Raw genomic sequence first — 15,180 nt, 5'->3', positions numbered from 1 at the left:
GAAAAAAAAGTGTCACCGGAAAAGACAATAAGGCTAAGAATAGTTGAAGGTGGCGGGAAAAGCCGAAGACCAAATGTGAGATAGATTGATTCAATGAAGGAAATCACAGGGTTGAGTTTGCAAGACCTGAGCAGGATGATGGATAATGGGAGGGCATTTGAAGATCACAAATTCTTAGGGTCACCTTAAGTTGGAAGTGACCTGACCGCACATAAAAGTAACAACAAAATCATTCTACGCCCTGTAAAGAGAAAATATATGTGAAAGAGGTGACCTTGGTCCACTCCTTTGCTGTTGTTTGGGTACAGTAGCAGGGTTGGGATCTTAGCTGGAAACTGTTGCAGAGTTCTGAATTTTTAGTTAAACTCCTCTAACCGTGCAGGAGAAGTGCAAGGACTCACCAGGCAGAATGGCTTCCAGTTCCGAGATTAGTCCATCCCGTTTTCTCATTAACAGGCACTTACAGTCTCAATAACTGACTCCGATATTAGCAGGTGAAATAATAAAAGGTTTCGTTTACTTACAGTAAACAGACCAAGAGGAAAACCAACAAATAGGACTGTTCTCTGCAACAGACCTGAACAAACTAGCGACTGCCAACAGACTATAGAGAGGGGAAAAGGTACACCAAGCAGAGAGGTGGGGCTCTCTTCGAATTTAGATGCAGGAGGGAACTCTTGGTTAGTGCTAGAGACAGATTGGCAGTCACCCCAGCTCAGAAAGAGCCACACCTACTAGAGGCAGTATGCAAGGTTGCAAAGAGTCCAACAGAAACAACAAACGTGTGATTACTCCAGGTATCTCCTGCTCCTGGTTTCATTGACTCTACTGGAATGAAAGATTTCGGTGCATGCTTTAAAAAAAAGACAAAGGGGGTGGATGGGAATTAAAGATCTCCAGTCACAAAGCACAGCCCTTGTGTCTTTTTTGGCCCTCTTGACGTGTTGCTGTGCAGAATTTCAGAACAGACCAGGACTTCCAGAACCCTGATCATGAGCTGCTCCTGAGTTTTTACTCCCCGTAGCAATTGTGATGGATAGGAAAATGTTGCCACCTTCTGCATGCAAGCTGTAATGACTATCTGGCACCTTGCAAGTGGACCAGGATATTGTCCTTTCACAAATGCACAGAAATCATCATCATCATCATCAAGAAGTTGGCAGCTGACACTCACCACTGAAACGCATGGCGCAAATGTTACTGGGTGTCAACTGCCCTTAGACGGCTTATTAAAAAGCATCACCTCAAGTTATCCCCAGTACAGTATTACTCACCAAAATGTAAACTGCAAATGTTCAGGGTTAGAAGCAGAGTTACTAAGAATATCACTTCTGGGGATTACGGCTTCCAGAATAGGGCAGCCAGCACAGCCACTGGGAGACATCATCCAAAGCTTATTTCTTCCACAGCTGTTGCTGGAAGGGAGCTTAAATGTCATCAGAAGAACAGCTTGTAGACCATGACGGGCAGGCTAACTTCAAATCTAACCCCCCCCCCCCGCGTCAGGGATCTCCAAAGCCATTCAGATCAGCCCCCAAACCCAGAGCACAACAGTAGAGGTTATTCATTCCTCTGCACATGGAAGTTGCTTTCAGTCCCCAGGAACTACTGAAGTGGTTAAAGACCGGGTTATTCTCAGTCCAACATCGGGATTGGGCACCCCTCCAAATGCTGTTGGACTGCAATTCCCATCGTCTCCCACCACTGCCCATGCTGACTAAAGGTGCTGGAATTGGGAGTCCGACATCTACTGCAATGATTCTCAAACAGTTTCAGAGTTTTAAATGTTAGTTAAATTCCTCTGTCTGTGCAGCAGAAGTGCAGGGATTCACAGAGCAGAATAGCTTCAAGGAGTCTACCCCCTTTTCTCATCAACTGGCACTTACAGTCTCCATCACTCACTCTCAGTCATTAGTAAGAGAAAGGATAAAAGGTTTTATTACTTAATTGAAAAGACAGCGAACTGAGAAACACGGCTGCTTTCTGCAATAAATTTCAGCAGACTCTAAAGAGGGAAAAAGGCACTCTGCAAAGAAGCAGGACTCCCTTTGCATTCAGAGGTACGATGGAATTCTTGGCTAGTGCTTTTCGTAACTGACAGTCACTCCAGCCACAACTACTAGAGGCAGCCTGCAAGTTTGTAAAACCTCCATCTCCAATTTCAGTCCTCAGATGATTTTGGACTTCAACTCCCTTAAAGCTCTGGCCAGCACAACCAATAGTTAGAGATTCTGGGAGCTAAAACCCAAAAATATCTGAGCTAAAGGTTGAGAACCACGGATTGAAAGACCCACAAGTTCCTAAACTGTTCTAAGCTTTCTCTTCCAAAGGAAGAAAACGGAAAGAGCCACAGGTGAACTCACCTACGTACAGCAACTCCATTACAGCTCTTAATCCCTCATATATTTATTAATTTGCAGTCTATTTCTTACATTTTCCTTCCTCCTTCCATCATGAAGCTCAAGGTAGTCTGCATAGCTCTTGTCCCTGCTAGTTTATCCTCTGAACAACCCAGGTGAGACCGGTTGCACTCGAAGAGAGATTGTGGCTGGACCGAGGTCACCCAATAAGCCTGATGGCCAAGTAGAATTTCGAATTCTCACCCCAAACTGTCACCCTTATAACCAAGGTGACTCACTATACACCTGCCAGCCAGTAGTTAGGTGCCTACGATATTTTCTTAGTTCACAGGGCACTGAGGAAATCCAATAGTCTTGGGCAACTGTCTGGTGTGTACCCTCCCCTGAAGATCATGCGCAGCACACTGAGGTTCCAGGACAGACCAAGTACAGGCTGAAGAAACAAATTCTTACAGTCTTGGGTTAAGAGATAGCTTCTCTTGTTTGATGGCACATAAAGAAACTTCATTCATATTCATCGAGTTGTAATCTCCAGGGTCACTCAACTGAGTAGATGAAGCCGAAATTTACAACACGGGCTGCCGCTGGTGATGGAGTGCCTGGTTTACCCATCAGCAGCTCTAATTAAACAGGAAATTAAAAATGTTAACCCTGGCAGCCGCCTCTGGGTCTTCTTCAGGCATAAATTGTATCTCCTATTAAGTTTAAAGGAGGCAAAAAGGAAACCATTACAACTCTGCTGCATGGTGGATGAAATGTGTCTTTTCAATGTATTTAGTGATCCCTTGAGATTTGTTCCTTTTGACAAGTATGTGTGTGCGCGTATGAGAGAGGGAGGGAACTTTGTAAAATGCTATTTTGATCCATTTCCCGATCTTATTTTAAAAGTGAAATGTGTGAGATGGAGAGATGCAAATATTATCCCAGCAACGCCACTGAAAGAGGTATGATTAATTCTTCCCCTGTGGTGTAAAACTAAGTTTTACTAATAACAGAAGATTTAAATCTTACAATGTACCTCTTTCCTTTACATGTGTTTATGAATTTTAATATTTCGCACAAAAAAGATTTTCTAGTAAAACCTTTATATTCCCAAACTGTTTATCAGAGAGCTTTTCACATATATGTTGGCATGTATCTCAATAATATATTTGTTGAGAATTTTCTATATTCTATTTGTGGGTACCTACTCTGTTCATTTGATGCCATATTCAAGGATACCACTTGTTCTATAAATTGTCTCTTATTTTCTGTCCTGTTGTCACCTGTATTCTTAGTTTGCCCAAAGTTGCCATTCTCTACACCTGTTGCGACCACATATACAGTATATGGATGGTTTGATCAAAAACTTCCAGTCTCTCAGAATGTATATTTGTTGTTGCTAAAAAGATAATCAGTTGTGCGTGAATCAGCTGAAGAAAGAAAATAGAAATGATTCACCTCTATATATTGACTGACCTATTGTTTCATTAATTTGATCTCTCACATCTTGCCTCCCCCATGGATGCTGAAAAGCACAGATTAAATTCTATACACTGCATGGTCTCTGGTTCCCTCCAGTGGCCACGTCTGGTAAATACACCCTGGAAATACATACAAAGAGGTATTTCTAGGGTTTTTAATTTAGTATTTTCAGCCAGAGAATAAGTGAATCAGTAGCTGCCAATCCTGCAGATATGGGGTTTCTACTGTACTTCTATACCATTGAGCCAGAGTGCCTTTGGCTTTGTATAACAGAGATAGCAAGACAGACAATGTGAGAGACTGGAAGCATTTGACCAAACCTTCCATAAATACATGAATGCAGCAGGTGTAGACAATGGCAATTTTGGCCAAACTAATATAGAAACCACAAATGATTACAGTTAAATAGAATCATGGTCTAGTTGAGGAATGCAGTCGGGTTTAGGTATTGCTGTTCTTCTGGAATGGTACCAACTGTGTGGAATATCTCCTCCTCCTAGAATTGTGTTGAAGAGAATTATCAGGTGAGGCATTAGAATTTATTCTAATTCCTTGTAAAATTCTTCAGGGAAATCATTACAGACCAGCCGGATTTCCTTTCTTAACACTCCTTATGACCTTGATTTCTTTCTCCACTACTGGGGTCTCTGACTCTCTTATGACCTTCTTTAATTTATTGGCTTGGCAGAGAATCAACACGCTGTACAACATCAGGCTTGGCACCCGTGCTTCAATTATATACTTTCAGGCAGAACTTAAGAAATTCCAGACTTCTTTCTTTAGTTATGTGCTGTCAAGTCGAAACTAAATTATAGAGACCCTAATAGGGCTTTCAAGATAACTGAGGTATTTAAGGAGTGGTTTTAAGAGTTCCACCCTGCCAGTGAGTTTCCATGGCCAAGTGTTGATTCAAACTCTGGTCTCCAGAGTCCTTGTCTGCCACTTTATCCACTACACCACATAGTCTATTCTTTTAGATAACGTTTCCACCCCACCCCACCCCCCACTTTGTTAATTTTTACAAGTATCAAACCTTTTTTGCTTTCCTTTTTTGACATGACTCTGGCTACTACGTGGTGGCACTGTGGGCTAAACCGCAGAACCCTCTGTGCTGCAGGGTCAGAAGACCAAGCAGTCGTAAGATCGAATCCACACAACAGAGTGAGCGCCCTTCGCTTGTCCCAGCTCCCGCCAACCTAGCGGTTCGAAAGCATGCAAATGCATGCTTTACCTTCCCACCTCGGTGGGAAGGTAACAGCGTTCCGTGTCTAAGTCGCACTGGCCATGTGACCACGGAAGATTGTCTTCGGACAAAATGCTGGCTCCACGGCTTGGAAACAGGGACAAGCACTGCCCCCTAGAGTCAAACACGACTGGACAAAAATTGTCAAGGGGAAACTTTACCTTTACCTGGCTACTAACCTTGAATAATCGCTTCCATATTCATAATGCTGCCTTTTAAACTAAACTATAGCTCTTTGTATCTTATCAATTACTAACTATCTAAGTTCTGCTTTTTTCTGAACTAGTTGTTCCCATACCTTTCTGCTTCTTGTTTGTTTATACAATGCTGTCAGCTAGGCTGTGTTCTCTAATGGATTGTTTTTATGCCAATCTTCTAATTTTTTTCCCCCAGCGGTGATCCTTCCTGAAGACATCTGTATGTAAGGATTCCTTTTAAAAATCCTGTTGCTCAGTGTAATCAATCACACTAGAGGAGGCCCAGTGGAAATTTAGCGAGTCAACCTCTCTGCAGTTTCTATTGATTCACAAATGGGCCTATTCTGATTGTGATTTACAGAAAAGAAAACCACGATCCACTGTATAGCTAATTGCACGAAGGCTGCCATCATTGTTTTCCCATTCAGGTAGAGAATGCAGCAATTCTGTGCCTGTTCCATTAGATAAATCATGACATCCCAACCTGTGGGTTGTGACCCCCAAGAGAAGTTGCAATGTGTTTTCTGAAGGTTGCCATGGTTTTCAGAAGGGAGAGGGAAGTTATCCTCAACTCGCATCCTGCTCCTTACTTCCCTTCTGCACATACCCTGCACCTCCATCACTTGTACTCAATTTTTACTCCCCGCTGGGGGGCTTCCAGGTTCCCCGGGGCAACCTGGCTGTGTGCTCCCCTTCTCCACCACCGGCGGATGCTCCTCGGATCTGGTGGCTGGCCAGCTGAGGTAGAAGACTGGGACAGGAAGGAGAAAGAAGCCAGATCCAGTCACGGCCCCTGACAGCCAGGCTGGCTGTGGCAGGGTTCAAGAGGCAAGGAGGCAGCAGCAGGCTAGATAGGGTGTGGAAGAAAGGATCGTGGAAGAGAAAAAAAGGCCACTGCTACCATTTTACCCTCCCCTCCTTGCCTCGGGCTCACATCCCAGGCTGCCACCATCTTAGGTAGGATAGCTAAGCAGGAGGAGCCACTGCTGTAAGGGAAGGTGAAAAGGGTGATGGTTCTCCCACCATGAAATCCAATTTTAACCTACCCTCATTATCTCCATCTCCCAGAACCCGTTAACCCGACCGTCAGGGTGGGACAGGGGCACAAGTGGCTTCAGTAAAAACACTCAGCCGTGAATTTTGAAGCTGTTTGCCCAGATGCAAACAGGATCATCATATTAAAGAACAGAATAGAATTATATTCAGAAAAATGTCTTTTGACGTGTTTTCTTTACCCCATTAAAATGCCTTTTTATGTGAATGAGGGGGGTGGCGCTGCGGGTTAAACTGCAGAAGCCTCTGTGCTGCAAGGTCAGAAGACAAGCTGTTGCAAGATCGAATCCACCCGACAGAGTGAGTTCCCGTTGCTTGTCCCAGCTCCTGCCAACCTAGTGGTTCAAAAGCATGCAAAATGCAAAAATGCGAGTAGATAAATAGGGACCACCTAGGTGGGAAGGTAAATGGCATTCCATGTCTAGTTGCGTTGGCCATGTGACCACAGAAGATTGTCTTCGGACAAACGCTAGCTCTATGGCTTGGAAACGGCGATGAACACCGCGCCCTAGACACGACTGGACAAACTGTCAAGGGGAACGTTTACCTTTACCTTTTTTTTGTGGGGGTGCAGGTTACTTGGCTATTATAAAAGGGGGCATGACTCGAAAAAGGTTGGGAAACACTGGAATAAATGATGAGATTAGTTCCTTGTTTCCAATTCTTTTGGTTTTTAAACATTGAAACAAAGAGACATGTATATCCTGCCCAAGGACAACACACAACAACTAGGATATTAAAGTAACGAATTTTTTCCTAAACATACAACAGAAGTTCATACCAGCATAAATCCAACATATAATTTATACCTTCCTGCTGCCTCGTACAAGTCCAGCCAGCCTGTGTGGCCTTGGGCCGGCTGCACAGTCCTAGGGCACCCCCCCCCCCAGAAGAAGAGGATGTTAAACCACTTCTGAACACTCTCTAACTGGAAAACCATGAAAAGGGTCAGCATAATTCAGAATTGACTTGACAAACAAAAACCACTGTGTGCAAAGTAAAACCCACATATGGAAAGGTAATCTAGCTGGTAGCCATTTATCTCGTCAGCACTAAAGAAGCCACGTGTCCTGTTACAGCTATAAGACTAAGTACTTATTTTGCAAAAGTTTTTGTATATCCAAGCATACTGTTTGTTTATTTATTTATTTATTTATTTATTTATTTATTTATTTATTTATTTTATTTTATTTTATTTTATTTCTATCCCGCCTATCTGATCGTATTCGACCACTCTAGGCGGCTTACAATAAAAACAATAATATAATTTTTACAACATTACAACTATGTGTGTTGTCACCTGGACAATGTTCTCTAATAGATTATTTTTGTACTGAACTTTAAATTTTCCCAACTGTGATTCTTCCTGAAGACATCTGCATCTAAGGACTGCTTTTAATGGCTGCAATCCTGTTGCGTAGTATTGTAAGTCCCACTAGACTAGGCCCATTGACAAAGAACGCTGTGCTTGGCCACAAGGAAACTTACTAAATAAAAAGCAGTTAGTTCCAAAGGTGCTACAGGATTTATGACCTTATATTTATATATATAGGACCTTTTATATATAGGGCCTTTAAAAAGTAAAAATCTATAAAAGAGGAAATGCATTTTGTAGCCTTGTAGCATTTTCTGACACACAAGAACAATGATCAAACCCTATTCTCACCCAAATCATTGCTTTTTGCAACTGTAGATGGAAATCCATTAGTATGTCTTTGCTGCTCCCACCTGCTTCTAATCATCTTGTGCCTGGTACAGTACCTGTGTTGTTGGTATCCAGCAGATGTGGTGTGTAGTGTGCTTCTTGCTTCCCTGTACAGTATTCATATTTCCCTCAATTGTTTGTATTTCAACTGCAAACAACTAAATTTTTCTGGCGTTGTTGTTGTTTAGTCGTTTAGTCGTGTCCGACTCTTCGTGACCCCCACGGACCAGAGCACGCCAGGCCCTCCTGTCTTCCACGGCCTCCTCCTAAATGACCAATATATACTGTATTTTCAGTTGGAATAGCTATGGCTTTTGCTAATGGCATCGCCCTCATAAGGAAGCAAATCTTTTGTTTCCATTTTGACTTTGCTCCCTTCCACCAGCTGTAACCCCAGAGGGGTTCCATATAGCATATTAACTCGGTGAGCAAAATGACAGGACCAATAAAGTGCTGTCGAGAAAAAAAAAAATTTTGGTCAGGTATCCATTTGCTCTTATTGGCATTTTGGTGCACCTGGAGTTTCATGGCTGAGAGGTTTATTTTTTTCCCCTCAGCTTTTTGCAGTTCCTTGCCCGTCGTTCACACACGTTCAACGTTAAGGGAAAGATATTTTTGTAAGGCTGTTTGAATTTTATTATTTTACACGGAGCTTCCCCACACCCTCCCCCTTTCCAACTGACAAATTCTTCCCTTGGAGTCCACACAGACCCCCGCGAAGCCGCCCGCGTTCCTCCCGGCCTCCAGGGGGCCACCGCGCGCCGCCTCGAACCCGGAAGCGTTGCCGCTCTTGCCTTGCCGGCCCCGTCCTCGCGCCCTCTCTGGCTCCCCTACCCGGGCGGCGGCGGTGACGGCGGCGGAGGCTAGCGCGCGTGCGCGCCCCCCCCTCCCCAGTGTGTTCGGGCTGACCTCCCCCCGGGAGCGCGCCAGGACAGGAAGTGGGCCGCCGACGAGGGGGGGGGTTGTCGTTCAGCCCGGACGGGAGCGAGCGACGCCTTCCTCCTCCTTCCTCCTCCTCCTTTCCTCTCCTCTCCTCCCCCCCCACCCGCCCCCCCCTTGGCTTGCCCGCCACCCTCAGCGATGGAGCCTCTTGCTTTCTCCCAGACTTCGAAGAGGAGCCTCCCTGTATCCTTTAAATGGGGCCGGGGGTGGGTGAAGGGACCAGGGGGTGGGTGGGGGGTTGGAAGGTTTGTCCTCAGTGTCAGGCTTGAGGGAGGGGGGAAGCAAGTTATTGTGTGTGTGATCTTGTGCATTCCAGTTGGAAACTGGGGGTGGTTCTAGCATTTCAAAGGAAGGGACCCAAGGGGGGTCAGGTTGGTGCAATGAATGGATGATGGGTTTTGCTGGGAGGGGGTAAGGGTTAGCAGCTCTCTTTCCCCCCCCCCAGCCCAAATCCACGCATAGCCCCCTTTCTGGCAGATTTTTGCTTGGCAGCAAAGACTTGGTGGATATGGGGAAGGCATTCCAAACTTTGTTGGCTTGCAGAGCAGTCCCCGGGCCTGTTTCCATGGAAATAAATCCCACCGCGCTGCTCGAGGCGGGGGGGGGGATTACTTTCTAAGAAGTGTGTTTCACAACAGTAGCCTTAAGGGACCTGGGAAGATACCAGAGTTGGGCAGCGGTCTTCCGCAAGGTTGGAAGCTTGCGGGATGATGGAAGAGGACCCTTTTTTAGGAGTCCTGTGTGTCTGGACGCCCGACACGGTTGGGGGTCTAGCGTTGCCCTTCTTGGAGAGCTTCTTGAAAGCCTCTGGGGGAGACCCTTGTTTTAAGAGAGGATATTGAGCAAGACGAATTTTGGGCCCTATGTAGGAAAAACAGCAACAATTGTTCTTAATGGGAATATCATTGCTAATCTCTGCACATCAGAACTCTTCCTTAAAGGAACAGAAGCAGGCAGGGCATGTGTGTGCCTGCGTGTGTTTATTTTTTTCCCTGATTGTGCTCTGGAATTTGTTTTCAGAACTGGTGATGGTGCACAGCAGGTTATTTTCATAAAATGACAGCCAAGGAGGTGCTCGGCTGCTGAGGAGCTGTAGCTTTGGCCTGGAATCTTGGAAAGCTTTTGCCAGGCAGCTGAAGGGATCCGAGTCTGGTTTGCAGGCTTCAGTTTCTGCTTTTCTTCCCCTGGTATTTTGTTTAGAAGTTAATTTTGTAAAGTGTGTGTGGGAGGGATGTCATTAATTAAGGTGTAGGGATGGTGGAGGAGAGTAACAGGGAAAGGTTTCAAATTGGGGTGATGCTAATTAGTAGGAGCCAGAATGTGAGTGGCATTGGGTGTCTGGGGGCACTTAGTGTTCATGAGAAGGGCAGGACTTGATGGTGGCTTGCTCTCCCTCCCCTTTTCCTTAGCAGTTTTTTAGGGTCTGGAGGTGACGTCTGGCAGGCGAGTACCATGTGAGCTGGGCTTGGCCCAGCGTGGCACAGAATATGAGTGAGTTGAACCATATTTTCATGCCCTTGTAAAAACTTTTTATTAGGCGGGGGGTGGGGAATAACTCACACTGGTTTGGGGATCAAGCTGCTAGACAGCTCTCTATGTCAGCTGTGTGCTGTGTGACTCCTGTTTGACCAGAAGTCCGGTCCATGTCAGCTTTCACACACCCATATATAAGTCTGCTCAGCCTTTCAAGGCACTGAAAGGTGTCCTGTATTCCAGAGGAAGGCTGGCCACAGCATTAGCCTGCATCAGTTGTTACAGTGGACCCTCTACTTAAGGAATTAATCCATATTGGAATGGTGGCTGCAAGTCGAAAAGTCTATAAGTCGAATCTCCATTGACCTACAATGCACTGAAAACTGATTAATCCCATAACCAGTGGTTTTTATTCTATTATTATTTAATTTTGGGTTTTTTCTGGTCTGTAAGTTGATTCTCTGGCTGCAAGTCGAATCTAAATTTTGCAGCCAGAGAAGTCTGTAACTCGAAAAGTCTGTAAGTCGAGCCGTCTGTAAGTCGAGGGTCCACTGTACTTGTCAGTGTTGAAGATGGTAATATCTGGCCATCAGTGCAGAAATATTTCATTCTGTTGGACTGTTAAAATTGGTTTAGTTGGTTTCCGTCTCTATTTCTGGGGTTACGGTATCACCTTATTAATTGGACCCTGTAGTGGACTCTGTATTCGGTTCAGATCCGAGAAAAGTTTGGCTCAGATCCTGCTCAGACATGTAGCTTGTTCAGCAGCTTCTCTCCATAAGGCTGTCTTGCAGAATTGCTTTCGGGATGTATAAGTATTGATAATTCATTTTAAACATTGTCCATTTTTATACTTCTTACGTGAATACTCATAGATGCTGGAAGCAATTCTGTAAGACATCATTCCGATTCCTTGTGAGATTTGTTAGCTGAGCAGACATTAGAGGATGCATGGCCTTTCATGGTGCTGAAAGGCGTGCTGTATTCCCTTCTGCAGGTTCAGAGGTGATGCACTACTGTCATACAGCCAGAATAATTCTCCAGAGTGACAGGATGAAAGAGCTTTGGAGGTCATCTAGTTCATCCTTGCTCAGTGTAGGATACGAAGTGCATCTTAAATGACCACTTAGCCTCTCCTTAAACATCTGCAGCAAAAAAGCTAGTCATTCCACTGTCGGACAGCATTTATTTTCATGAAGCTTTTCACAAGGTTCGGCTGACATCTTCTGCATAATATCCACCTGTTAATTCTAATCCTGTCTAATGGTGCAGAAGGGAAAGCTTCTGTAGGGCCAGGCTTCCTTAAGACCTCTCCTTTGTGGATGAAGGAGGAATAAAGCCCAGCCTAGAATTTTGTCCTGAAAACGACAAGATAGAAGAGCCTTTTCTTAACTGCTTCCATTCTGGATCATAGTCATGTAAATGTTTAAGTGGGCTCTGAGTTGAAAGAACCAGTAGTGAAGATCATAGAAGGTTTTAGCCAAAGACTGGAGGGTATTAACTGCCCAAGTTTAGGTGCAAATTAATCAAATTATTATACATCTGATTATTTTTGTCTATCAGAGCAAAAGTCCATTTCCCAGACTTCATAATCTTTCAGTTCTATAACGAATGATCTGACAATGTCTTCCTACTTTGTTCCAGTTTGGTGATCCATTCCTGGGAAAAAGACCCTCCGGTTCAAGAAAACATTCCTATCAACCGTCATTTTAAATGTGTGCAAGGTATGCAAACTTCTTCACCCCTTCATTTGTGTCGGTTCTTCTTGGCGATTCATGGCTTCTTGGCAGGAAGTTGAGAAGGACCAGGATCCTGTGCCAAAATACGAAAAAGGGAGCAGGAGTCCCAGTAACTCTTTTGAACTGCTGGGCCCATCTCAGTTTTCTGATCCTTTCTCTTCTCTTCTAGAGGCTGAAGAAACTTTGCTGATCGACATAGCGACAAACAGTGAGTCCTCTTTACTGGATTTTTGTCAGAAATAGATTTTGCTTGTCATTGATGTGTCCTCTTTCCCACTTGACTCATCATCCCTGTCGCTGCTCATCTCCTCTTCCAGGCTGTGCTGCTTGTAGCTGATTTTTCCTAGAGAAGCTGCTGCTGGGGTTTAAAGAATTTACTATTGCACCATTAGCCTGTGTGGTGCATTATGGAATATAGGTCTCTGCCTGTAGGCGCTTGCAGTTGGGTTCCGTTAGGGGTTTGGAAACAGGAAGGCAGAGAAAGAAGTGCATGCGTTCTGTGTTACCACATTGTACTTGAGCTTTCTTTTAACAGAGCAGAGATGGAGATGGTATGGTCCTCCCATCATCCCTCATCTTTGACCTTCAGGGCTAGGATTTATGGGAGCTGTAGTGAAGCAACATCTGGAAGGTTGCACTTTGCTGCCTTGATTGCAGAGGAGACAGAGATTAATTCAGCCCTCTCGAACCCGGAACTCTGAACTCTCCAGATAGGATCATTGACAGTTCCCATGATCCTTAGTGATCATAGTAACCATGCTGGGAGGGGAGGGGAGTTGTAGTTCAGTACATCTGGAATGTGCAGGTTGAGGAAGCTAGGTTGTAAGACCCAGGAGATAAAGGGATGGAAAAGGCCACAGTGCGTTGATAAAAACGAATTGGTGTACTGCAGCCGGTCTGTCTTGTCCTCGGCTTTGTGTTTGGATATTATTTTAGATAAGGAAATGAAGCTGAACCAGGATAAATAATAGTTTATTCCTGAACTAGAACAGAAGATAAACCACGATCTGAAACTGAAATGGAAGAGAATGAGAGGGAAATGATGCTGGTAATTCAGAAAAGGTGTTCAGCCAAATGACAAAACAGAAAACATAAAAGCTTGGCCTGTTAAACTCATTAGCTCTTTTGCTGAATAGAGATCAGAGTGAGCACATGCCACCTGAGAGCCAGGAGGATTTTTGTACTTGGGACCTTGCCCTCTTTGAAAGCTTGGGCTGGAGTTCAGGACGTACATGTACAATAAGAACATATATGTAAATAAAAAAGGGGGGGTGCCTCTTTGGGAAATAGGAAATTACCATCTACTATCATGTTTCCCCGAAAATAAGACAGGATCTTATATTAATTTTTGCTCCAAAGAGCACATTAGGGCTTATTTTCAGGGGATGTTTTGTTTTCTTCATGTACAATAATCTACATTTATTCAAATACAATCATGTCATCATCTTCTGGTTGCTGCACAAGGGTGGAGGGCGGGGTTTCACTTATCTGGGGCTTATTTTTGGGGTAGGGCTTATATGACGAGCATCCTGAAAAATCATACAAGGGCTTATTTTCAGGTTAGGGCTTATGTTCAGGGAAACAGGGTAGAAACATAGATGGAGCAGAGATAAGAAGCCGGCAGGGCCTGTTTGAAATGAATAGATGTGAGCACACTTCTTGGTCGGGCAGGAGGTGATAAACGTAAAGGAGGGAGGGGGGAGAACGCCGCCTCTCCTGTGCTGTAATGCTCAGACAGCTTCTATAAGTGGCGGGTGTGGTGCTCAAAAGTCCGTGGGCAGCAGGCGTCCTGCTCCACGGGGTAAGCACGTTGTGTTTCGTGCAAGGCCTCCACTAGCCAAGGCCACGTCCTGAACATTGGAGGGATGAGCAACCGGGCTTTCTATAGCCTGGCAGTTCTGAAGGAGTTCTCAGCGCAGACAGAGGGTCGCTCCAGGCAGGGCAACTTCGTTGGAGAGCCTGTTCCGCTTTGGGCGCTCTCTGGGCCTTCACATTTACCAAGGTATTAAGGACGTTTTGCATATCCTTAGTGTTAACACCTGCTAGCTCAGTAGTCCCCAACTTCGAGTCACCCAGGTGTTCTTGAACTTCAACTCCCAGAAACTCTGGCCAGCGCACCAGGTGGGGAAGACTTCTGGGAACAGCAGTCCAAGGACATTTGGGTTACCTAGGGTTGAGAACCTCTGAGCTAGATAATATAAATCAGTCCTGTCTGGAAGTACAGGAGAGTAAGGATGTTGCCACGACCTGCTAGATCACTGGGCTGTGAGGTGGCTCATTCCACTACATTAGAGAGGAATGCCAGCTAACGTTGGATAACTGATTTATTACAAGTAATGTGGGAGAGGCTGTGGCTCAGTGCACACCTTTTGCCTTCAGTGGATCGCAGGTTCAATCCCCAGTAGCTCCCATTTAGATTAGAGTAGAATCCTGCCTGGAACCTGAGGTTGCTCCATGTTGATAATACCGGCCTGGAAGAAGCACACCTGAACAGGTGGGTGTACCTCAAACCGGTTCCAGAGAGCTATAGCCACTTATTAGTCTCAAGCAGAGTTGTTCTGTTACGTGCCGTCAAGTCAGACCCAACTTATAGCAGTCCTCATAGGGCTTTCAAGGTAAGGGAGATATTTAAGGAGTGATTCTACCACTTCCCTCTCTTCCCCTAGTGAGTTTCCATGGCTGGGGGGTGAATTTGAACCCAGGCCTCCATAGTCCTAGACCCTCAGTGTATCCACTACACCATACTGAGTATGCAAAGTAGAGCAGAACCCCGTGAATAGCAACACTTTGTTCATCTTGTGGGGCTGCTATGTTTATAATTAAATTTGGATTTAGCCCCGAACTTCTTTATTGACCTGAACGAGAATCAGAACTGAACATCAAACTGGTGGTTCAACTCTGCTGGTTCAATGGCATCATGTAAAGATACAAAACCCGATGCTTTGTGTGCCGTCAAGTTGATTCCAGTTTATAGCAGCCCCTTGCCTTGGATATCCTGGGCAGA

General features: G+C 44.9%; 1 protein-coding gene across 2 annotated transcripts in view; it reads left to right on the top strand.

The window, feature by feature from the left end:
- The first annotated feature begins 8,871 nt into the window (after positions 1–8,871).
- OCRL (OCRL inositol polyphosphate-5-phosphatase) overlaps positions 8,872–15,180 on the top strand; it is a 29,515-nt gene continuing 23,206 nt past the window's right edge. The window contains exons 1-4 of one of the 2 annotated variants that reach the window (XM_078380746.1): positions 8,872–9,147; positions 10,385–10,455; positions 12,082–12,161; positions 12,346–12,384. In XM_078380746.1, coding sequence (XP_078236872.1) covers positions 9,103–9,147; positions 10,385–10,455; positions 12,082–12,161; positions 12,346–12,384 — 235 coding nt within the window. In that variant the 5' untranslated portion in view covers positions 8,872–9,102. The remainder of the gene's footprint in view (positions 9,148–10,384; positions 10,456–12,081; positions 12,162–12,345; positions 12,385–15,180) is intronic. The other variant, XM_072981522.2, reaches the window with a different exon arrangement.

The sequence above is a fragment of the Pogona vitticeps genome, chromosome 11 (genome assembly GCF_051106095.1).
Source record: "Pogona vitticeps strain Pit_001003342236 chromosome 11, PviZW2.1, whole genome shotgun sequence".
Taxonomy (NCBI): Eukaryota; Metazoa; Chordata; class Lepidosauria; order Squamata; family Agamidae; genus Pogona; species Pogona vitticeps.
Note: the sequence above shows the minus strand (reverse complement) of the source record. Positions and strands in the feature narration are given on the sequence as shown.